General features: G+C 39.5%; 1 protein-coding gene across 46 annotated transcripts in view; it reads right to left on the reverse strand.

The window, feature by feature from the left end:
• Positions 1-24027, reverse strand: part of LOC104013993 (erbin-like) — a 120739-nt gene that overhangs the window by 79618 nt on the left and 17094 nt on the right. For 12 of the 46 annotated variants that reach the window (XM_087762520.1, XM_087762518.1, XM_087762552.1 and 9 more), the window contains exons 1-4: positions 11685-11741; positions 10977-11085; positions 8429-8469; positions 5939-5986 (exon numbers count right to left, since the gene is read on the reverse strand). Coding sequence is in view for 21 of the 46 variants with exons in the window: in XM_087762526.1 (XP_087618652.1) it covers positions 5939-5986; positions 8429-8469; positions 10977-11085; positions 11685-11741; positions 21667-21714 (303 nt within the window). In the remaining 25 variants the exon portion in view is untranslated. Of the gene's footprint in view, positions 1-124; positions 182-5561; positions 5871-5938; positions 5987-8428; positions 8470-9046; positions 9137-10976; positions 11086-11684; positions 11742-13526; positions 13617-17639; positions 17719-21666; positions 21804-21887; positions 21955-22317; positions 22338-24027 lie in introns of those variants that run through there. The other 34 variants (XM_087762545.1, XM_087762536.1, XM_087762537.1 and 31 more) reach the window with 23 other exon arrangements.

Raw genomic sequence — 24027 nt, forward strand, 5'->3', positions numbered from 1 at the left:
GAAAGTCAACAAAAGAAACAGCATAACCTCCTCCTGCTTCTTCCACAGGAACAGGCTCCAGCATAGCATCCTCCAGCCACCCACAGCCAGATGCCAAAGATGCTACTGAAGCCAACATACTCACTGAGTCAGAGCTACCCACGCTTGCTCCAAGCCTCAGAGGCTGCACGTGAAGACATAAGAGGAATTCCACTGCCAACATTTACAAACAAAAAAGCATTTATTAAAAAGAAATATTGTCTCATTTTGTTATATCATTTCAGTGATCTGCAGAGCCATGGAAAAAAACACACCACTTCAAAAAGAAGCACCAACAGCAGTCTCTTCAAACAGGAGTATAAACAGAAGAACATATGCCTTGGAAACAACAAGGACTGGAAGCAGAGACAGTACATGTGAGTTGATGTGCTGGTTTTGGCTGGGATAGAGTTAATTTTCAGGGATGTTTTCATTATCGCTGAGCACTGCTTACACAGAGTCAAGGCCTTTTCTGCTTCTCACACCACCCCACCAGCGAGTAGGCTGGGGGTGCAGAAGAAGTTGGGAGGGGACACAGCCGAGACAGCTGACCCCAACTGACAGAAGGGATATTCCATACCATATGATGTCATGCTCAGCAATAAAAAGCTGGGGGAAGAAGGAAGGGGGAGGGAATGTTCGGAGTGATGGCGTTTGTCTTCCCAAGTAACCATTATGTGTGATGGAGCCCTGCTTTCCTAGGGATGGCTGAACACCTGCCTGCCAATGGGAAGTAGTTAATGAATTCCTTGTTTTGCTCTCCTTGTGTGCGCAGCTTTTGCTTATTAAAACTGTCTTTTCTCACTTTTACACTTCCGATTCTCCCCCCATCCCATCAGGAGGGAGTGAGCAAGTAACTGGGTGGCGCTTAGTTGCCAGCTGGGATTAAACCACAACAGTTGATTACCAGAGGTCTGGCAGGGGAAGACACACCTATATCATACCAACTGCAGCCATCAATAAGTTTGCTTTGTTGAGTTGTTTCAACTTCTGAGAATTATGTTTTTGTTTCCAGAATATGAAAAAGTTAACTACATGGTTCATACAAATATAGAAATAAGATACTCTTTTTTGCTAAAATCTCTCAAAAAGAGCATACATTACATTGGTAAAACCATTTGCCCCTTCTTTTTCAGTGGCTGCTGTTTTCATACCTACTTGCTCAGGTCTCAGAAGTTTCTGAAGCAACAAAACTCAAGGCCTAACAACGCAAACCACACATTTAGTTTTCCTAACTTATTTCTTTATTCTGTAAGAGATCTTGAGATTTTGGGGGGGTTTGGGAGGAAGGGTTTTTAAAAAGATCACATGCATCCACAGCACTGGAAACATGGCTCAATAAACAAATGCCTGTACAACATCACAATGCAAGGTTGTATCTCCAGTCAGTTATCACATCAGTTAAATTAGTACCTAAACTCACAGCTCATGTCCCAAGCCAAAATAGTCAAACTCATATTTAAGTATCAAATAAACAACCCTCTCCAAAAAGCCTACCCGCCCAAAACCACTGATTTGACCAACTTGAGCATACATCTAATTATAACACTTCAAAAGACAGAATGAACCAAGAAAGCTGCATTAAAGTAAATGTAGGAAACTACACAATATGATTTGGTTCAAATTTGTCTTATGTTTGTTCATGTTTTACTTCTAAACATATATGAAGAGTTTTTTAGCATTGGTGTTCTACAACAGAGATGACTGACAATACTAGGAAAGAGGTGCAGCAGGATAGGCACAAGTATTCTACACCACCACTCTTCTGCAAAATAAACAAACATATAAACACACACACCCATTGTCTACCTAATCTTGTGATCAGTTGCCCAAGCAGAAAAACTGTAATGGAGGAAAGGAAGGATATACTACAGAAGAGAGTCCACTGTTATAACTACCAAAGACAAGTTTCAGAAGGGATAAGCAAGACCAAACTAATCAAGGGGTACTATCATAGATTGATAGAATGGTTTGGGTTGGAAGGGACCTTAAAGATCATCTAGTTCCAATTCCCTGCCATGGGCAGGGACACCTTCCACTACACCAGGTTGCTCAAAGCCCCATCGAACCTGGCCCTGTGAAAGGGTTAAAAAAACCACAAGAGCAAGAAAGATGTTGTAAATACCTTAGTCACTTAATTAGATCAGAAGACACCCTGGTGTGATTTAAGGATGTTGTGAATACCTTATTAGACATGAGGGTGGTCTGATGTGATTTAGGGAGTAGCTAGAAGAACAGTTATAAGATAAGGGGGGCTCCAGGATAATCTCGTTACAGACAACTTGGCCTTGGGAGAACAGGTGCACGGAACCATGAAGATAGGAAGACACAGAAGAATGGCAACAATAGTCTTGAAGGACAACGTCTACGTGATCCTAGGACTGAGTTTGCGCAGAAGCAAGGGTCAATCAGCAAGCACAGTGAAGAAGACTACGAGCCTTCATCTGAAGGCCCCCAAAGACCACTTGAAGACCACCACGAGAGATGACTGCGCATGCGAATCGGATATTTACATATGCTAATAAGTTCCTGGAAATCTCATGTTTATGTAAATGAATGCCCAGAAATCCTATGAAATATGTATGATTGTATAGTATATATTCTCTAAAAATTCACTAACTCGTTGGAGCACTTATGGTGGAGAATCCCCAGTGCTGCCCAGCAGTACAATAAAGGATACCTGCTTAATGGTAACTTCGTTGCTATTGAGTCTCATTTCAGGGACTCTCCGAATACTCGGTTTCCCCCTTGGGGAGATTCGGACTGTGAGGAGAAGCATCCATGAATTTTTGTATCACTTGAACACTTCCAGGGAGGGGGCATCCACAACTTCTCTGGGCAACCTGTTCCAGTGCCTCACCACCCTCACAGTAAACAATTTCTTCCTAATATCTAATCTGAATCTACCCTCTTTCAGTTTAAAACCATTACCCCTCACCCTATCACTACACTCCCTGATAAAGAGTCCCTCCCCATCTTTCCTGTAGGCCCCCTTTAAGTACTGGAAGGCTGCTCCCCAGAGCCTTCTCTTCTCCAGGCTGAACAACCCCAACTCTCTCAGCCTTTCCTCATAGGAGAGGTATTCTATCCCTCTAATCATTTTTGTGGCCGTCCTCTGGACCTGCTCCAACAGGTCCATGTCCTTCCTGTGCTGAGGACTCCAGAGCTGGACGCAGTACTCCAGGTGGGGTCTCACTGGAGCAGAGTAGAAGGGCAGAATCACCTCCCTCGACCTGCTGGTCACGCTTCTTTTGATGCGGCCCAGGATACGATTGGCTTTCTGGGCTGCAAGAGCACGTTGCCAGCTCATGTCCAGCTTTTTGTCTATCAGTACCCCCAAGTCCTTGTCTGCAGGGCTGCTCTCTATTCATTCTCCACCCAGCCTGTATTTGTGCTTGGGATTGCCCTGACCCATGTGCAGGACCTTGCACTTGGCCTTGTTGAACCTCATGAGGTTTCACATGGGCCCATCTCTCCATCCTGTCAAGGTCCCTCTGGATGGCATCCCTACCCTCCAGCATGTTGACTACACCACACAGCTTGGTGTCGTCAGCAAACCTGCTGAAGGTGCACTCAATCCCACTGTCCATGTCGCTGACAAAGATGTTAAACAGCGCCGGTCCCAATATCAGCCCCTGAGGAACGCCACTCATCACTGATCTCCACTTGGACATCAAGCCGTTGACCACAACTCTTTGAGCGCAACCATCCAGCCGATTCCTTATCCACCAAGTGGTCCACCCATCAAATCCATATCTCTCCAATTTAGAGACAAGGATGTCGTGCGGGACAGTATCAAATGCTTTGCACAAGTCTAGGTAGATGACATCTGTTGCTCTTCCCTCATCCACCAACACTGTAACCCCATCGTAGAAGGCCACCAAATCTGTCAGGCACAATTTGCCCTTAGTGAAGCCATGTTGGCTGTCACTAATCACCTCCTTATTTTCCATGTGCCTTAGCATAATTTCCAGGAGAATCTGCTCCATGATCTTGCCAGGCACAGAGGTGAGGCTGACTGGCCTGTAGTTCCCTGGGTCTTCCTTTTTTCCCTTTTTAAAAATGGGGGTTATGTTTCCCCTTTTCCAGTCAGTAGGAACTTCACCAAACTGCCACGACTTCTCAAATATGATGGATAGTGGCTTAGCAACTTCATCCGCCAGTTCCCTCAGAACCTGTGGATACATCTCATCAGGTCCCATGGACTTGTGCACCTTCAGGTTCCTTAGATGGTCTCGAACCTGATCTTATTCTACAGTGGGCGGTTCTTCATTCTCCCAGTCCCTGCCTTTACATTCTGCGACTTGGGCGGTGTGGCTAGAGCACTTGCCAGTGAAGACTGAGGCAAAAGTCATTGAGTAACTCAGCCTTCTCCATATCCCAGGTAACCAGGTCTCCCGTTTCCTTCCAGAGAGGACCCACATTTTCCCTAGTCTTCCTTTTATCACCGACGTACCTATAGAAGCTTTTTCTTGTTGCCCTTGACGTCCTTGGCCAGATTTAATTCTATCAGGGCTTTAGCTTTCCTAACCTGATCCCTGGCTGCTTGGACAATTTCTTTGTATTCCTCCCAGGCTACCTGTCCTTGTTTCCACCCTCTGTAGGCTTCCTTTGCGAGTTCAAGTTTGTCCAGGAGCTCCTTGTTCATCCATGCAGGCCTCCTGGTGTTTTTGCCTGACTTTCTCTTTATTAGGATGCATCGCTCCTGAGCTTGGAAATGATCCTTGAATATTAACCAGCTTTCTTGGGCCCCTCTTCCCTCTAGGGCTTTATCCCATGGTACTCTACCGAGCAGATCCCTGAAGAGGTCAAAGTCTGCTCTCCTGAAGTCCAGGGTAGCGAGCTTGCTGTGTGCCCTCCTCGGTGCCCTAAAGATCTTGAACTCCACCATTTCATGGTCACTGCAGCCAAGGCTGCCCTTGAGCTTCACATTCCCCACCAGCCCCTCCTTGTTGGTGAGAACAAGGTCCAGCATAGCATCTCTCCTTGTTGGCTCATCTATTGCTTGGAGAAGGAAGTTATCATCAATGCATTCCAGGAACATCCTGGATTGCTTATGCTCTGCTGTATTGTCCCTCCAACAGATGTTGGGGTGGTTCAAGTCCCCCATGAGGACCAGGGCTTGTGAACGCGAGGCTGCTCCTATCTGTCTATAAAGGGCCTCATCCGCATGGTCTTCCTGGTCGGTAGCCTGTAGCAGACCCCCGCTATAATGTCATCTGCCCCTGCCCTCCCTTTAATCCTGACCCATAAGCTCTTGGTCAGCTCCTCATCCATCCCCAGGCGGAGCTCCATGCACTCCAGCTGGTCACTGACATAGAGGGCGACACCCCCTCCTCGTCTCCCCTGCCTGTCCTTCCTAAAGAGCCCGTATCCTTCCATTCCAACACTCTGGTCATAGGAGCCATCCCACCATGTCTCCATGATGCCGACAAGATCATATCCCTGCAGGCGTGTGCACATCTAACTCCTCTTGTTTATTCCCCATGCTACATGCGATGGATAGAGGCATTTAAGTTGGGCCCCTGATGAAGCTGACTTACTGTTTGGAATTCCTTTGTGCTGCTCTTCAGGTGCTCTCCTGCTGACCTGTGATCCTTCTCCAGGCTGTGGTCATCTATTGCTGGCACTGGCATCCAACTGATAGGAGTAGAATGGATTGAGGCTCCCCTCCCCCAGCAACTTTAGTTTAAAGCCCTCTTCACCAGCTTGGCAAGCCTATGACCAAAGACACTCTTCCCCTTCTCTGACAGATGGACCCCATCAGCCCCCAGTAGATCAGGTTTCTCAGAGAGTCCCATGGTCTAAGTAGCCAAACTCCTGGCTGTGGTACCAGTCCTGTAACCATTTGTTGATTTGCCAGATTCGACTGGCTGTTTCAAATCCCTTCCCTTGGGGGGGGGGGGGAAGAAACACCTACCTGTGCTCCAGAGTCCCTTACCACTGCTCCCAGGGCTCTGTAATCCTCCTTGTTCAAGAAGGCCAAAACATCAAATTAAAAAAAAAAAAAAAAAAATCAACTCTTTGATTTTGAAATTGAGGGTTCTTTAATTCCAGAGACATGTTTCCTCCTCCTCAACTGATCAAACAGCAGACGAAGCATCTACTACCAGCCTCTGATTTAATTATAGCTATCAGCCCTCCTCTGTTACTTGCTAAAAAAAAAAAAGTGAAGTAACTGGAGAATACCATGTAATTAATACAATATTCAGACAAAATTATTGGAGAACCTAGGGCAAAGCAAGTACTATAATTCTATCAGATCTACACTTTAACAACAGTGGACTGTATCTAGAAGTATTGAAACATCTCCACTGAATAAAATAAAAAAATAAAAATCACTGGAAGCAGAAAAGCAAAGCATCAATTTGAAAGACCATGATCAATGAAAGAAAGCAAGGTCAGCAAGCTTGGATACACACTAAATATTAATCCAGAACAGAGCGCATCATCCAGTGAAACACCACTCTTTCCTGGAACTCTTTGATGATTCCCTGCACACTCCCATCATCCAAGTACCTGGCAGCCCAACAGCACCCACAGATCTGCTTGAACCCCACAGGACATTTTTGTTTAACCACGTCTAGCTATGTTCTGATAAGAATAAAAAAAAACCAAAAAACAAAACAAAATCCTCCCCCACCCCACCAAGTATCACATTTCTTTGAAAATTCTGAACTCACACTTGTTACAAATAGAATCTAAATACACAGTAATTCTGTTCCTAATCTTTGTTAATTTGCTCTAAATGTAATAGTTTCACTGTACCATTAGTCCCTTAAGTTTCCTGTCTGATGCTAACAGGGTGGGACTGCTCGTGCTCTAAGCTGGTGAAAGTACTTTCAAAAGGGCGTTTACCAGTTATATCAGCAGCAGAGCTGAAAATGAAACCAGCTATCAGATGTTTATACAGAAAGACAAGAACAATTAGGCACAAAAATATCTGGTCAGGTTCTTTTTAGCCCACTCCACTATCTACAAACAAGTTCAGAATTATGGAGCTGAGTATGTGTAAACACAGGAAAGGCAAAGATGGGGGGGGGGGGCGCATATAACCCAACATGCAACCTAACAATCACAGAGAGCTTTATTTGGCCAACTCACAGAAGTGCAAACATATTCCTGTTGAAACAGAATTATGAAGAAAAAAAATTTGTTGTTTATTAAGAATTTTATTTAATCCACTAAAAAAACAAAATAATTGATTACTACATTAAAAAATTACTAAGAAATAAAGCTTCCTGTACTGGAAATAAAAAAAAAAAAAAAAAGAACCAGTCTGTCTTTAGAGATGTTAAAGGTTTTTCCTCTTCCTAAAGCAGTAACACACACCATAGAAGGTATCCAGATACAGGCTATATTGTGAAAACTCCCAGCACAACATAAATGAATCTCTTCCAGCTAACAGCAGCACTAGTCCTTGTGAATTTGGGGAAACTGTAAGCATCCTGATACTTTAAGGAACACAAAACATCCTCAGCTCTTACAGGAAAGAAAGAACACAGTTCTTACAAATTCTTCACAAATATCTTGTTCTCTTTAGGAGAGGAAAGTATGACTCAAACCTGATGGCCCCTGACAAGGAGCTGAAATGTGAAGAGAGTGTGTACTGTGAAGAGACTGCCTCTTTGTAAATAGCATTCTCTGGTTGTGGCGTCAAAACCTCATTTGGTGGCAATGCCAAGTTAAGGTATTTTCACCTCCTCCTCCCTCCCATCCAAGCTATTTCTTTGTCTCTTCTAGGAAAAAAAAAATATTTTGCAAAATTGGATTGGTTATGTCATTCATTTCACTGAATGAGACTGGCAAACACTCGGGTCAGTACAAAACAATGAACCACAGTGCTGCACTCTGGGGGAGAGAACAATCAGTAGGAAATAAAAGTGGTTTTTTTAAACCATTTCACCATTTTAATGTGAAGCTATAGTCTGAGTCTCCCCACTCCTGATATGAAAACAACACTCAACTGCATCCATGCCTGCATGTCCTCACGCAGGCAGGGAACACCAAAAACTACAATGTACTTGCTCACATACAGTATTCAGAGCAAATGAAATAAAAGGCATTACTCATGAAACAACAATGGGGAATGGTAACAACAACAGGAGGAACATGTTAGTAAATACAGTAAATAACCAATTATTAAATGTAAAAATATGAATGATGCTTACTACATTTTTTTAGAAAATAAAGGGAACAGAGAGGGCAGAGATCAGTTTTGCTTTTACTGATTCAACAGCCACTAAGATACAAGCAAAATCAGTGATACTCTACTCCTAGCTCACTGAAATACAAAAGCTGCTAACAAAACTCAAAGCTTCTCTTGGAGTTAATTTCTTTCCAAGTTCTCAATGTCTATATAAATTTAAAAAAACCCAAACACACACACAAACAAAAAACACCCACCCACCTCCAAGGGCCAGGGCAGCAAGATGATCTTCTGGGAGTTACCTGAAATTAATGCCAGGTGTGAATTCTGGAGACATTGGCTGAAGTCATCTACTTATATTCTATGAAGTAAATTCTAATCTGATTTATATTTACTATTTCTATTTGTTTTGGTTTGAAATATTCAGAAATCCTTCATACAATTAAGATCTGAAGTTCTTGATCAAACTATTTTATAAAACCTCTTATTTATAATGGTGTTGATAGTATCAATAACATTTTCTTGGTTCAACAACAGCATTCTCCTGCTTTATCGAAGCTAGAGACTATCTAACCAGATAATTGTTGCAACAGTTATTTTCCAGCTTAAAAATTTATCTAAACTGACTATGCTAAAACAAACCTGAAGAGTTATTATGACAAGTAAACCCCACCATAAGTATATTAAGAGAAATCTTTGGAATATTTATTTCTATTCATTTCCGTAACCGTAAAAAAGCAGCAATACAACAAAGCAGTCAGTACTTGGCCTTATCATGCCAAAAGCTTAACAATGACTGAAACAGATTGACTTTGTTAAAACAAACCAGAAGTATTCTTTTTAAATTGAGAAAAAAGCAAAAAACCTCTTGGCAAATACCTGCACAATAAGATATCCTACACAGTCTTTAACTGAAATGCAGTAATATTCAATAGTCTTATATTCCTAGACTAAGGCATCAGTAAAGCACAGGTATACAGAAGTACAAATCTGTAATTTAAGGCAAGATCCATTACAGAAACACCTTTAACAAAAAAGAGAACAAGAAAAATTATAGATTAAGTTCACAGTAAAATAAATGAAATATGTTCAGATACCCAAATAATTGTAATTTTGGCTTTTTTATATTTATATTGACTTTTAATATTAGCACTACATAATAAACCACCTCCCCCCCCATCATCACTACACAACCGCAGCCCAGGTAGTTGCAATTTAGTTCTCTCACATTTCCTTTTGCTCTGTTTTTAAGGCAGCTCTAGAAACTAACTTCCATCTGGACAGCCAAACTATTCAAGTAAGTGCCACTATAACATTTCATCTGAAGAATGATCTCTAGTTGTATATCATTAACAATGCTGCTGAGATTAGTATTAGATCTGAGCTTCATTTCTGATGTTCGACTTGACTGCATATTTTTTGGGTAAGTATTTGTAGTGTTACTAAGAAAACATTAGGAGGAATAAATTGATTTTTAAAACCGCTGTGCTTGAGTATCACTTGTTTCTCCTCCTCAAATCAAAAAAGCTATATAAGTTCAAGGATATCTACTATGGCAATCTGAAGTTTGAAGGAAACCATAGGAGCCCCTCAAATCTTCATGGAATATACAAAAACCTGAGTTTTTTATAAAACCAAGACATTCATGTTTCAGTATTTCAACACTGATGTTTTCAAATGGCTACAGAATTCCTTTACATTATGGAACTGACACGTTTGAGTTTTTGTGTTTGTCACTTGAATTAATAGGTAGCCAGGAACATGAGATATTTATCCCAATAGGATACTGAAGTGAACTCCATCCCCCACTAGCCACCATATCTTTTTCTTTTTTTAACATGCAGTACAAATAATCACGGCTACTGTACAGCTACTAATCACAGCTATTTGGTACAGCTAGCTGTACCAAGCTACTTCAGAACTGCTTTGCTTTCAGAATTCACTAGTTTCTACATTAAATAACTCCATTTTCTTTCATTGTTGCTGTGAAAAAGATCCACAGAAACAAACAGGACAAGTTCCTGACTTTCTAGACAAAGAAAACAATGAAAATTAAATACACAGAGCAACCACACTAAGAGATGGTAAGCCTCTAGAAGAGGTATAAAACCATATTAAACTGCTTATACTTCTGGCTTAGTCCCTTGAGGGATTATATCTGGATCTACTGTACAAGTAAGTGCTGTGTATCACAAACTGTCAACATCTATTCAAACAGAAAGGAAGAGATACTGTCTTAATTCCTTCAGTTATAACAACATAGTCAAAATAGGCAAACCAGCATAGGAGAAGGGAAGAGGCAATGCTAGTAATTTGTCCATAGGAAGCCACAAACCTTATGAAGCAGTAAGCACAGCTGAGGCAGTGTGGCAACAGCACAGTTTCTTAGCTCAGCAGAGAATGCCAAAGCATACAAAGTCTACAGCCTTGCAGACTACACAAAAGGCTGGAAAAAAGTAAGCATGTGCTTCTATCTCCTTAAGTTACACACTGTTTGTAGCAATGCCAGATAAAATATACAGAAGATTTTGTATGTTTTAAACTAGTATTTTATAGTAAGTCTCAAAATTACGGTCACTGAAGTGTCAATATTTATTAGCATTTCCACAATCTGAGCAGTACTATAATAAAATCGGAGCAGATGGAAGCAGCTGTCATATGTTGTTGGGGGTTTTTATGCAGGGGCGGGGGGGGACGGGACACACACGACAGGACACACACATACCCCTCCTCCACAGAAGTTCATACAGAAGTTCTGAAGACAAAAATATTCTATTGTGCATTCTTTTTATTCATGAGAAATACTTGCCTCTAGAAATCCTTACAATATGAGGTGAAAGCAACTTAGTGCCATCTGCGCTGGCATCATTTAATAAAGAAAAAGGCTGATTCTGAACATGTGTTGCTTTTCCACAGAGCTTTGAACAGAAAAAAAACCTGAACTTTATTTGGCTTCTTAATACTTTTGATATTCTTAAATATGCTCCCTAGCTAAATAATGTTAATACACCAATAAGAGAGAAATGACATGATACAATGTTTGCCTGGGATTTAGATCAGCAAACCAGAAAGAAAAACACTAAGAGGCCCAACAAGCATTCAAAGCATTTTTCCCAAGCATCTTTTATCCAAGCTTTTCGAAAACATGCTTATACTGCTTCTTAAAATAATTATTTTTAGTTCTTAGGGAAGATAAAATGCTAAAGCTCCACAAGTCAAAATATTTAATAATAGATATTAAGCTTTAAAAAAAGACACTTATTTTCCTGCAAATTAGTTTCCCATATATTTCCCCTTTGATATATGCACGTAATTACATGTAAATACACATCATTCACTCGGCTCTTCAACAGACATTTATAACTAAAAAAGTTGCTTTCAGAAGAACATGAGAGATGATGTAGAGTAAAATTCAAGTGGTTTGGAGGTAATTATTACAACATATGAGTAAAGAAAAGGATTTATATTTTAATATATTGTGCGGCCGGTTCAGAGGAAATAAAAATAACATACTTACCACTGTGTTACTTTTTTCTCCCTGCTGCTTCTTCCCCAAGCCTTCAAAGCCAACATTCTGTTTAAGACAAAGGTACAAAAACTTTATTCAACCCTATCCCTACTAGATAAAATAAATATCCAATACAATAAAATATCAGTTTATTCTTGCTTTCAGAGTTTTGGGTGGGTTTTTTGTTTGTTTGTGGTTTGTTTGGTTTTTTGCGGTTTTTTTTTTTTTTTTTTTTAAACTTCACCGCACTTACATGTGTATCATCTTTTATTAGACATTGAAATACTTTGGGAGGGACATATCTAATTTTATTTGCGCAGTACTTAAGAAATACGGCACCGTGTCTTATAGGGACCATGGGAATGTATAATATGCTGGTGACACCCAACACTCACACTTCTGTAAGCAAGTGATTGACTAAATATTGCATTAAGCAGATGCTGACTCACTAACAGATAGCCTGTTAACTTAGTATGAGGAAGATAGACATCATCTAGATACTAAAGTGAATATGACTATCAAGCATGAGAAAGAAGCACAGGGAATAAGAACCTTTGGCAAAGATTTTGGGCACAATATTTAACTGCATACTGAATTTTCCAATAGAAACTTGTGAAACTTAATCAAACAAATCCCAGGATGAGTCATTCATCTGAATGACCCAGAGATTTTCAGAGTGTGCACTCCTGTCCTAAAATACAAATGACCTGAAATGTTGTCCAAGAGGACTTGAATCTAAGTGTAGGTTTCCAACATCCCAGGTGGATAACCTATTACTTATACTCCATTAATTAGAACTATAAAAGGTGGTATATTTCCCTCCATTTAAAACCAACTCAGGTATACTCTGAATATTCCTCCTGTATCAGGCAGACACTTTGTCATTTATGCCACAGCTTATGCACAAAATTGGATCCTACAGCTGTTTCAGCTTATTAAAATACAGAAGGCTGTGGATACAAGCTACAGCAGAAACCTAGGCATAGACAGATACTCTGTCAATGCTTGTGGCACTCTAAACGCATGAATGTCTTGTGCCTGTGGCCTTTTATTGCTACTGGCTAGTCCAGGAGATTCTGCACCACAGTTTGATCTGCTATCCATCTGAGGCTTTATATTTGAATTTATCAAATTAAGCACAAAATGTACAGGACTCAATTGTTAGAACCAATAACCACCTAGTAGCTGTCTGAAATTAGGTTAGAAAACAGGTATTAGGAACTTGATGAATCTTTCACATTTCCCATATTTCAGAAACACAATTTCATAGCATAATAGAGATTTCAAATTAAAATTTTTAAAAAATATCAACTGTTTGCTGTTAGTTTCTGCTATAATTGTATACTTAATTATAGATCTCACTCTACCAGCCAGCAGTGCTAGTTGAGCAACACTGAAATCTATTTTTAGATGTCATTTCCCCCCCACACACATGTTTTTACAGAGGAGTGACGGTGATTCTTTGAGCAGCCTAACCACTCATCCGTTGCACATGTACAGGCATAACTTTCCAATTAACAATTGCTATTACGAACCTTTTACTTCCTTCTGCATTTATTTTGTTCCTCACTGCTTTACAAAGTTGAATGAGGAGACATCACTAACCAGTTTGATTACAGATACAATTAGCAATCGAGAACTTACTTGCAAAATTGCTAAACATTCACAGCTACAAATGAAAATAACCTCTGCTGTGCTCTGAACGTACAAAATTATACAATAATATTAGGGTGTTATTGCTTGTTTGGGTGGGTTTAAAGAAAAAAAGTCATCAGATACTTTTTTTATAGCTTCAACTGTCAATTATTGTGCACATCAATTCACTGTCATAACAGTATATTATTAACTCACCCCATATGCCCATTATGAAGATCAATTCTTGAATGTCAGTGTTCTCTATAAACAGCAACAAAGGAAGAAACCAGGAGGAATAATAAACTTCTATATTCCAAACAGGAATTAGATAGTAGAGCAGGAACAGAGAGAGATGAATTTGTATAAATGCACTGATTTGAAGTAGGGATATACTCTCAAGGCAAGCGTCCTGTATTAAAACTTTTTAGTAAGCTGTGAACAATTGAACAGGTGTCTTACTGGAAGTTGACATTTCCTGTTTGAACTGATATTAAATTCATAACAGCAACAGCTACTGATTGTGACTAACCATATACAACATCATAGCAAAACGTATTTTTACTCTATCGTACTTCACACAGGCACGTGCCATCTGCCACTGAAGTATGCTCCATTTCTCCATGACATTATCACATTACTCTTGAAAAGACTAACGCTGCTGCTTAATCTCATGGTTTGAGCCAATTTATAAAAACTAAGCCTTGGCTTGCTGTCAGGTCTCTTCACTAACCTGCCTAAGAATCAATGATGATTAAGAGAGCAGATTGTCACTTTTTACCATATAATTTAAAGCTACCCAAACCCCTATTACAAAGCTAATTTACATTCTGCAAATACTGTTCTAGAAGTGATTTGTTTTATGGGTGGAACGGAGCTATACAATCCCCTTGGATTTTTACTATGTAACAGGATTACAATCCTCTTCTAACACACAAAAACAATCCAGGACCACGAGCCACCTGAACTAAAAAGGCAAACAGTTCCTTAAAATAATAAAGATTCCTATCATTTGAAATCACAAAGCTGCAAGGTAATTAATCCCCAGCTCACAAGAAAGTTTAAGGAAATTAACATGCTGAATTCAACTGACTAGAAAATGGTCCTAGTTTTTTTCTGAGGAAAGAAACAAAAACCCAAACAAACAAAAAAAACCCAAACAAAAGCAAACAAAAAACCAAACTAACCCCAAAAAAACCCACAACACTAAACCATTCTGCGGGTTGAACTTGGATGTAACCAATGCAGAGATTGCTTTTGAATCTGAAAAACAACATGAACCCAATTGTTATTTAAAACCCTGAACAGAAGATGACAATGTCTGGAAAAGAACAGGATACAGGTTTGCTGTGTTCCCTCTGATAATGAGGTTCTAGTGAGGGTTGTTTTGCCTCAATTCTTAATGGCTTTTTATTAAACTTTATCTAAACTAACACAGCATAAGTGTAACATGCAGAAACTGCTGTTTGTGCATAGTCTGCAAATCACCAGTAGGTTTCTCTTCATTGCCAATTTCTCATTCTTTGAAGGGTCATCTTGGAGAAATACACTGCCTGGAGGAACATGCCCTTCATGTATTGACAGAAGTGCTACCAAACTGCACGCCCTGAAATGCATTTTGAATATTATATTCATGCAACTTCCAAAACCCTTTTTACAGCAGTTGCCCACTCCAGTTCACAGTATCTTCCAGTAATACATGAAATGGATTATTAGATCTGATAGACAAACAATGGGTTTTTTTTTTTGTTTTATACATACAGCTCCATTCTCACTTAGGAGTGAAGAAGGAATCAGGATGTGAGCTCTAAAAACAACCTGATACCTGTTTAATCTCAAATCAATTCTTCTGGATCTTCCAGATCTTTTCTAACAAGCCAATATAAGATCTGGCCAAAAAAAATTAAGTCTGTATTTAAAGCTTTCATAGCAATAAAGCAAATCACCTGAATTACTGAATTTTAACTTAGAGAGAAAAATGGATATTTATTAGATATTATATGGATATTTATTAGACTGCATTAGATGACATCTCTATGCAATATTCTGTCTAGCAATAAGACACTGCAACTAAAAAAAAACCTTTTCCAACAAGTTGGGGGAAAAAAGGCACTAAAAATTTTTCTAGTAGGGAAAAATCTCAGTAGTAAAGATCAGTAGTGAGATTAATGGACTAATCCAATCTAGATACCAGCTTTCATTTTGATACCATTAAGGGATCAGAACTGAGACAGACTGATAACATCATGGATAAAATCATTCAATACAGCTTTAATTCATGTGCTCCAAGACTAAGCACATAGTCCAGTTTTCCCATAAAACTATAAAGATCTAGAAAAGAACGTATTTGAAGTTAACAGTAGTCTGATGTTCACACCAATGAGAGACTGGGCTGAGAATAAATGCTAAACAGCATGATCTATAAAAATAGAGACCAGAATAAGCATGAGCAGATATCAATAGTGCTATTGTCACTCCAGTTGAAAAGAAACATTCTCAACAGCTTCAACTAGACCTGGCAGGCTAGTATCTAAACCAAAAATAGCAAACACTAAGACAGGGCTTAACCAATTTATCTAACACCCACTAGTTTAAGACTAATGAGTCTTAAATCTTGCTAGATGTAAAAATACCTGGGTAATCACTCCCTACAGAAACCACATCTCTATCTCCACTCAATCGGTTATTGTTTGCTTTAAATGCACATTTAAAGAAAACTAAAACTGACATGCTTCAAAAGGAGGGAAATTTAAGAGGAGCCTTTACTCTCAAAGTTTTCTCTCAGAGAGATATGGGAATAAAAAAGAAAGTAAGGAAAGCCATATAAAAAAAGGGAAAATAGAAACTTGGTCGGTTTGCTAACATGCCTTCTATCAGTCCAAGGTTTCTCAGACAACTAATACTATTCTACAGGTGATCCTTCCAATGATAGTGTCCTCAATAAAGAGGAGAGCCCTGAAAGAGTAATCTCTTGTGTCCTCATCCATTCCATTGCAATTTCTTGCACTGGTGGTTAACCCATTCCTCTCCACTTCTGCTTGTTCCTCTTTTTCAGTATGTTCTTTCCCACCCCAAGTTGCTTCCCTTGCCTTTCTAACACTACAGTATCCCTTCCATCTCACGGGAAAGCTCTGGATGATGAGCACCTCTAGGGATTGCCTACTTAAATTCAGTGCGTATAAAACCAGAACTTGATCTCAACCACCACCAATTGTTCTTATCACATGCTTTGATTACTTCTGTGGAAATCACTAGCATCCTGCCCATTACTCTGACCCACAACTCTCCTCAGTTGTTTCTCCCTTGAGTTCCTGTATTCACACTTCCCCTCTCCCCCAAACACCCAAACCAAAACCTTAACCACACAAAATTGCTCCACTTACTATAAAAATAATTTCTAGGACACTGCTTGACTGTGTTATTGTTTTAAGTACCCCTATTTTCCCCCTTTTCTATTAGGGAGATAAGCAGCTTAGTTTCACTTCCCCCCCCAAAACTATTTTCTCATTCAAAAAAAATCAAGAGGAAGACTCCTAATCAGTCAAAGTTAGCTTCTATCACCATCATCATTTTTTCAAAACAACATTTGAAAGCATCCCCACACAGATATATGAAATGAATTCACTATGAATTCCTTCATCTTCTTATCGCTTGCCTTCACAACAACACTTAAAAATAAAATCCTGACAATTACCAGGCTGCTGATGTGCAAATATCATTGCTCATCAAGCTAACCAATACTTACCACCACCACCACCCCCCAACATCATGTGCTCCTCTATCCATCTAGGTCATTTTAACCTGTCCTGAAGGACATACAATCTGTTGTCTATCCCACACTTGCGTTGAATCACGATTGGTAATTCCTGTTTGTTTACTAAAACTCCTTTGGGTTACATCATCACAAAGTATGATCATACTGTTTGGGAAAAAATTGTTTTTACCCATCCTGCTTTAAAACACATTAAAATGCATTACACACATTACATTTGTACCAACATATGCATAATAAAATCAGCACAGTTATTCTGGTAGAAGCATTTAGGCTTTCTAACTAGAACATTTAAAGAAGAGATTTATCTGGTCTGTTTCTTTACTGTCCCAAGTAGTAGCAAGTAAAAATACAAATAAAGTTTAATAAGAACATAGAATTCAAGATAAGAAATACACTATGTCCTGACTGTCTTCCCATGTAACAGGGAAATGAACAGACTGTGGGAATCAGCCCTCAATTCTACCTTGATATGTGCTGCGAGCAATGACAGAAGGCAGTACTCAAGCAATTTCCTTGACATGTGAAAGTGTTTTCCCCCTCCCTCATGTTCCAATTACCTCAAATCACAGCTGTAGAAACTACCTTTGTGCTTTCAGAGAGTTTTTCCTCTGGATTAGAGGGGAGGTGTTTCAGCTCCTAAATAAATGTAAGCACATTTATAACTGAATAGAGATACAGAATAAGTCTGGAATACTTTTTATTTGAAGTCTATATTTCAGCAAAAAAGGTAGGGAAGGAATGAAGGACCATTAGCAGCCATATAAGCATCTAGACTGAGCAAGAGAATGGCTTCGGTTCTAAATAAGCCTGGTAGTAGCAAAAAGACCACAAGAGGCTTCTTCATCTAGCCAAAGATGAGAGGGCGATCAAGCAGTTTCATATCCTCAAATAGCAACAGTAACATGCAAGAGACGAGCAGTGCTCCTTTCACATATATGCAACTAGTTCAAGGGAGAGAGGAGGGGAGCATAAGAAGAAAACATTTCATGTTATATACCAGGGAAAAAATGAATCCTCTAACCTAAAAACAGATGGAAACAAATTAATTATAGGATTATAGTGAGTGATCAAGAAATTTAAAAAGTAAGCCACTTGTCTGTTGAACAAGCCTACAAAGGAGTCAGATTAAGTTTGATCATCAACTCCTTCTGGATTTTCCCAATTATGAAAGTCTCTTATTTTGTCAAGTAACTGAAACATATCTGTTAAGCATATCAAAAACAAAGGGCTGGTATATTTTTATCTCATTCTCAAGCACCTTAGTGGACCTAACATTAGCTTCCAATATATTTTGGGTGGACTTCCTGTATCCTTCACTTTCTACAGTCTTTAGCTTCTAAGCCATAACTCATTGCTGTAGCTTTTTTCCTTCATTTAACTAACAGATGGACACTTTTCACTACTATGATATTAACTCATTTTAGATTTGATGTTTTCTAAGCATCTAGTAAAACATCCTTAACTGATATCCCTTTAAAACTGGATTAGATAAGAAATTTCTATACAGATGATTCGGCTGAATGGCTTCCAAGTGCTTTTATTTTTTGTTTAAAAGGAACAAATAAATGATGATGATTAAACTTTTTATTATGTACAATCAAAATCAATTCATAGTCATTTATACTTTATCAAACACAAAGGTTTTAAATATACAATTGGTCACTTCGCACCTTTCAATGTCAGGTATTACTCCAAATCACAGAATCATTTAGGTTGGAAAAGACCCTTAAGATCATCGAGTCCAACTGTTAATCTAACACTGCCAAGTCCACCACTAAACCATGTGACTAAGCACCACGTCTACCCATCTTTTAAATACCTCCAGGGATGGGGACTCAACCACTTCCCCGGGCAGCCTGTTCCAATGCTTGACAACCCTATCAGTGAAGAAATTTTTCCTAATATCCAATCTAAACCTCCCCTGGAGCAACTTGAGGCCATTTCCTCTTGTCCTATCACTTGTTACTTGGGAAAAGAGACCAACCCCCACCTCGCTACAACCTCCTTTCAGGTAGTTGTAGAGAGCAATAAGGTCTCCCCTCAGCCTCCTCTTCTCCAGGCTAAACAACCCCAGCTCCCTCAGCCGCTCCTCATAAGACTTGTGCTCTAGACCCTTCACCAACTTCATTGCCCTTCTTTGAACACGCTCCAGCACCTCAATGTCCTTCCTGTAGTGAGGGGCCCAAAACTAAACACAGTATTCGAGGTGCGGCCTCACCAGTGCCGAGTACAGGGGCATTATCACCTCCCTGGTCCTGCTGGCCACACTATTCCTGATGCAAGCCAGGATGCCATTGGCCTTCTTGGCCACCTGGACACACTGCCAGCTCATATTCAGCCGGCTGTCGACCAACACCCCCAGGTCCTTTTCTGCCAGGCAGCTCTCCAGCCACTCTTCCCCAAGCCTGTAGCGTTGCATGGGGTTGTTGTGACCCAAGCGCGGGACCCACCACTTAGCCTTGTTGAACCTCATACAATTGGCTTCGGCCCATCAATCCAGCCTGTCCAGATCCCACTCCCACCCAACTTGGTGTCATCTGCAAACTTACTGAGGGTGCACTCAATCCCCTCGTCCAGATCACTGATAAAGATATTAAAACAGAACCGGCCCCAATACTGAGCCCTGGGGAACACCACTCGTGACCGGTCACCAACTGGATTTGACTCCATTCACCGCCACTCTCTGGGCTCGGCCATTTAGTAGTTTTTTACCCAGCGAAGAGTATGTCCGTCCAAGCCATGAGCAGCCAGTTTCTCCAGGAGAATGCTGTGGGAAATGGTGTCAAAGGCTTTACTAAAGTCCAGGTAGACAACATCCACAGCCTTTTCCTCATCCACTAAGCGGGTCACCTTGTCATAGAAGGAGATCAGGTTAGTCAAGCAGGACCTCCCTTTCATAAACCCATGCAGACTGGGCCTGATCACCTGGTTGTCCTGCACATGCCATGTGATGGCACTCAAGATGATCTGCTCCATAACCTTCCACAATCCTTCTACAGTGATTTCTAAGAATATTGCATCCATCATCTTTTTTAGTGAACATTAGCAGTATGAGACCACCTGCACATAAAAATTAAGTTTCCTGTATGTGACTGCAATTTGATGGTCCATAGCAAGCTATTTATGCTGTGGCTTACAAGAGAGAATACCGATTAACAGTCAAAAACAAGTAAAGTTATTTTCATCAAAATAGCACTATCCTTTTCCCTCACTTTGTCCTTCCTAAAATATAGGCAGCTATTTTAACAAACACATCACTCTTCCTACCCAGGGCCAGTGATATTAAACAGACCAAGCATAAGCTTTTTATTCCCCCCCCCCCCCCCCCCAAACAAGAGTACCTAACACTTCTTTCTTTATAAAAAGATCCTTAGAATTATAGAATCATAGAATCGTTAAGGTTGGAAAAGACCCTTAAGATCATTGATCACTAAACCATATCCTTAAGTGCCACATCTACATGTCTTTTAAATACCTCCAGGGATGGGGACTCAACCACTTCCCTGGGCCATCAGTCCTTTATGACGTGTATTTTCAATATCTTGTTTTTGTATTAGAATAAAGTTTTTGTCTTTCTGCACATGCTTTATTTACTATTCTATTTGCCTCTCCTCTGTAATTGATGTTCACTTCAAGTTACTCTCTTCAGAGGAGAGAGAAAAAAAAGAAAAAAAAAAAAAATCATCGATCATCTCTTTTTGCCCTAAAGCCAAGCTAATGTTTCATAATAGGAAAACCCACCTCTTCCGCACCACTTACCTAGCCAGCTAGCTCACTTTTATCATCATCTGCCTTTGTCCTCATTGGCTCACTAGCAGGAGGAATGTCAGAATATCACCTGGACCTCTGGAAACACAATGTGCCTGTCTTTTGCCCATTTATACATTACAGTCTTCCAATTGTCTTGGTGTAAAATCACTCAGAAGGAGAGTTTGTCTGTCTTGGACAGCTAAAGATCTTTTATGGATGTGAAATCTGCAGGATGACAACTTGATGGTAATTGGATGTTCCTAAATACATAGCACACTTCCCATACTACCCCTTCCCTAGAAATCAAAGGCAATTCATTCTTCCTGCTTTCTGGGTACAAAGCTTCTTTGGCCTGAACTAGCTGCACACTAGACAGCTGCATTTTCCACTCTTGTTCAGTGATAGCCAATATTTCTCATACTGATAGGGAGTTTTATAATACATCAGTCTGCGCAGCTCTCCACACCCTTGTCGTATGATCCTCCAGACATAGTAACAGTACTGGAAGAAATCTGTACTTCCTATAAATTTGTACAATTAAATTTGTAAACTTGTACAATTTGTACCTTATATAAAAGAAAATATATTTGGCAGAAAAACTGTGGCACATCCATTACAGCTCCCCACAGTTGCTTATGACATCATTGGAAGTAAAGCATTTTACTAGGTAGGCATTTCCGCCTCATCATCATTTCTTCCCATTAGCAGGAAAATATACTTTAATATTATAATGGATACAATTACATCATTAAGAAAGAAAAAAAAAATCAATTAAAAAAGTAAATAAAAGGAGGAAATAGTCAATTAGGTCTGTGAGTGACATAGGAACTATACCTTAACTGAAGAAATAGGCACAGACATTCTTGAATCAGCAAACTGCATTGGCCAAGACCTTCAAAGACAACTGTCAAAAGGAAGTTTGCTTGCATAAATTAGTTAGCACTTAATTCTGTCTCCACTGAACAAGGTAGCTGGAAAAGAAGAGAGAAGAAAGAGGAAGACGAAGCCAGAATGCACCATGCTATTTAAATAAGTTAGAAGCATTCTCTGCATACTTTTCCTCTGAAACCACCACACGTTTATGGCACTGTATAAGAAGTGTTTATTTGCTAGTTGCTAAATTGACAAATATGATCCAAGAACCGCTTATGCAATGCAAGTGGGAGTTTCCTAATGCCTAGCATTTGCATAGAATCAAACGAATTTGCCTAGATGCATTCAGGATGAACGTTGTTTTCCTTAGACTATCCAATTCTGGCCATGTGACAGCCAGGAAGCTTATCATGCAAGCCAACCCTCTGATAACCTAATCTTGCTTTAGACAGACTCTGTTAGCAGTGCACATATTTTAAGTAACAAACTAACTACTATCCTCCATAAATCCTCATACTAAAATAACATTCAGCAAAGCAGTCTAAAATATTTTACTGTTCAATGCCCATGAGCCTGAGAATAATTTCACCTATCAAGATAGCTTGTCCATACCTCTTCTGTGCTACAGGGAACACCAGGCTGATGGAACAACAGGCTCCCAATGCGCATTGCCAAGATAAAACACATCTTGTGCTGACTGGATTAATCTTCATAGCTGAACCACCTGAGATAGGTTTGAGCTGACACTTCATGTCAGAACTTGTCAATAGAACTAGGAAGGGGGAGATTTAGGCCAACGTTTATTGCTACAAGGAGAAATGAATCAGCAAGTCAAGAGGGCTCACAGAGTAAATATGCAAACCAGAGCTTACATAAGCAGCTTGGAATGTGTCCAAAATTATTAAAATAAAGGAGCCACAAGAATACTGAAGGGATGGGATACAGGGGCCCCTCTTTAGCCCATGTTGTTTTCTTTATTCAGGTGGAAGCTTTGAAGGCAAGACAATGAAATAGGATTTTCCTTGACTGACTAATTACACACAGCTTCAAAACTGCATCCTTAAATAAAGCATAGTCAGAAGACCAAATATACAATATCACTCCATTGAAAAAGAAGCTGTAATACTCTGTACAAGGTAAATATTTCGGGGACTTGTCAAATTCATCTGTTAAGCAGAGTATGGATTACAAAAAGTAAAAAAAAAAAAAAAAAAAAGAAATCTGACAAATTTTAGCATTTAACATTTAGTCTTAAAGTTCCTTTCATATATTTCAGCTATACACAAGTAAGAACTCATTTATGGTCTGTATGTTCACCATGTATTTCAGTACCTGTAAATACACACTGATCCATTACCTTCATGCAGGACCTAAGCATTTAGCAGTGCACTAATTGTGGTTTTAGCAGCATGACAAATTATGGCACCTTTTCCAGAAATCTATTCATTATAACACTTTCAAGAAGCTGGAGAACACACACACACAATTGGTATTAAGAAGCCTCTATCTAAGAGAATCACAAAACATTAGAAATGCTTACTAGGTCTCTTATGATACCTACAGTAAATACTTCATCATAACATGCTTTACAATTCAACTATTCAAGATCTGCTTGCAGCCACAAGCATACCGCAAAGCCAACATTTGCTTCCTAATCCTGTTCTTTTTAGCTGGTAGAGATTTTCTTCCCCCAATAAAGGCTCATTAATCATCTGCTAACGAACCAACAGTTAGGAGTGAACAAGGGACTAGACATAAAATAAGAGCAAACTACTGCAAAGCAACAAAAAATAAACTATAGATTAATCACTCTATTTGAGTTATCTTAATAAGACTTGACACAAGCATTTCAATGCCAAAACAAGCAGATCCACAATGAAACTAGGATTATAAAACAAGATGCTAACTCAACATAAAATTATTCTCAACAAATAGGTGTATCAGCCTATTTTCTTATGCATATTAGGGAATGTTATTGAACAACATGAATAGCATAACAAAGGAAAGGATCCTTTCTAAATCAAAGCTATGCACTGTTGCTTGAACTCCCTGCTTTGTTATTGTTACCTTAACAGTAAATAGGACAGTAATAAATTATTAAAAGTCTCAGCCTATACACATGATAAAATCTTTTGTGACAATTACTTCATGGTACCACTCACTAGCCAGAGAACTGTGAAAGAAATCTCAGAAGTTTAATAGAGAAAAATAGTACTTCATCCAATTCTCTGTAACCAAGGATCAATAGAAACAATAATTCTGAAGTTCTCACACAGTATCTCAAAAAAAATAAATCTGCTGCTCAATATATTCTTGTCTTTC

Source organism: Nipponia nippon, unplaced genomic scaffold (genome assembly GCF_047370975.1).
Source record: "Nipponia nippon isolate SJK-2023a ecotype South Korea unplaced genomic scaffold, ASM4737097v1 scaffold_26, whole genome shotgun sequence".
NCBI classification, from domain to species: domain Eukaryota; kingdom Metazoa; phylum Chordata; class Aves; order Pelecaniformes; family Threskiornithidae; genus Nipponia; species Nipponia nippon.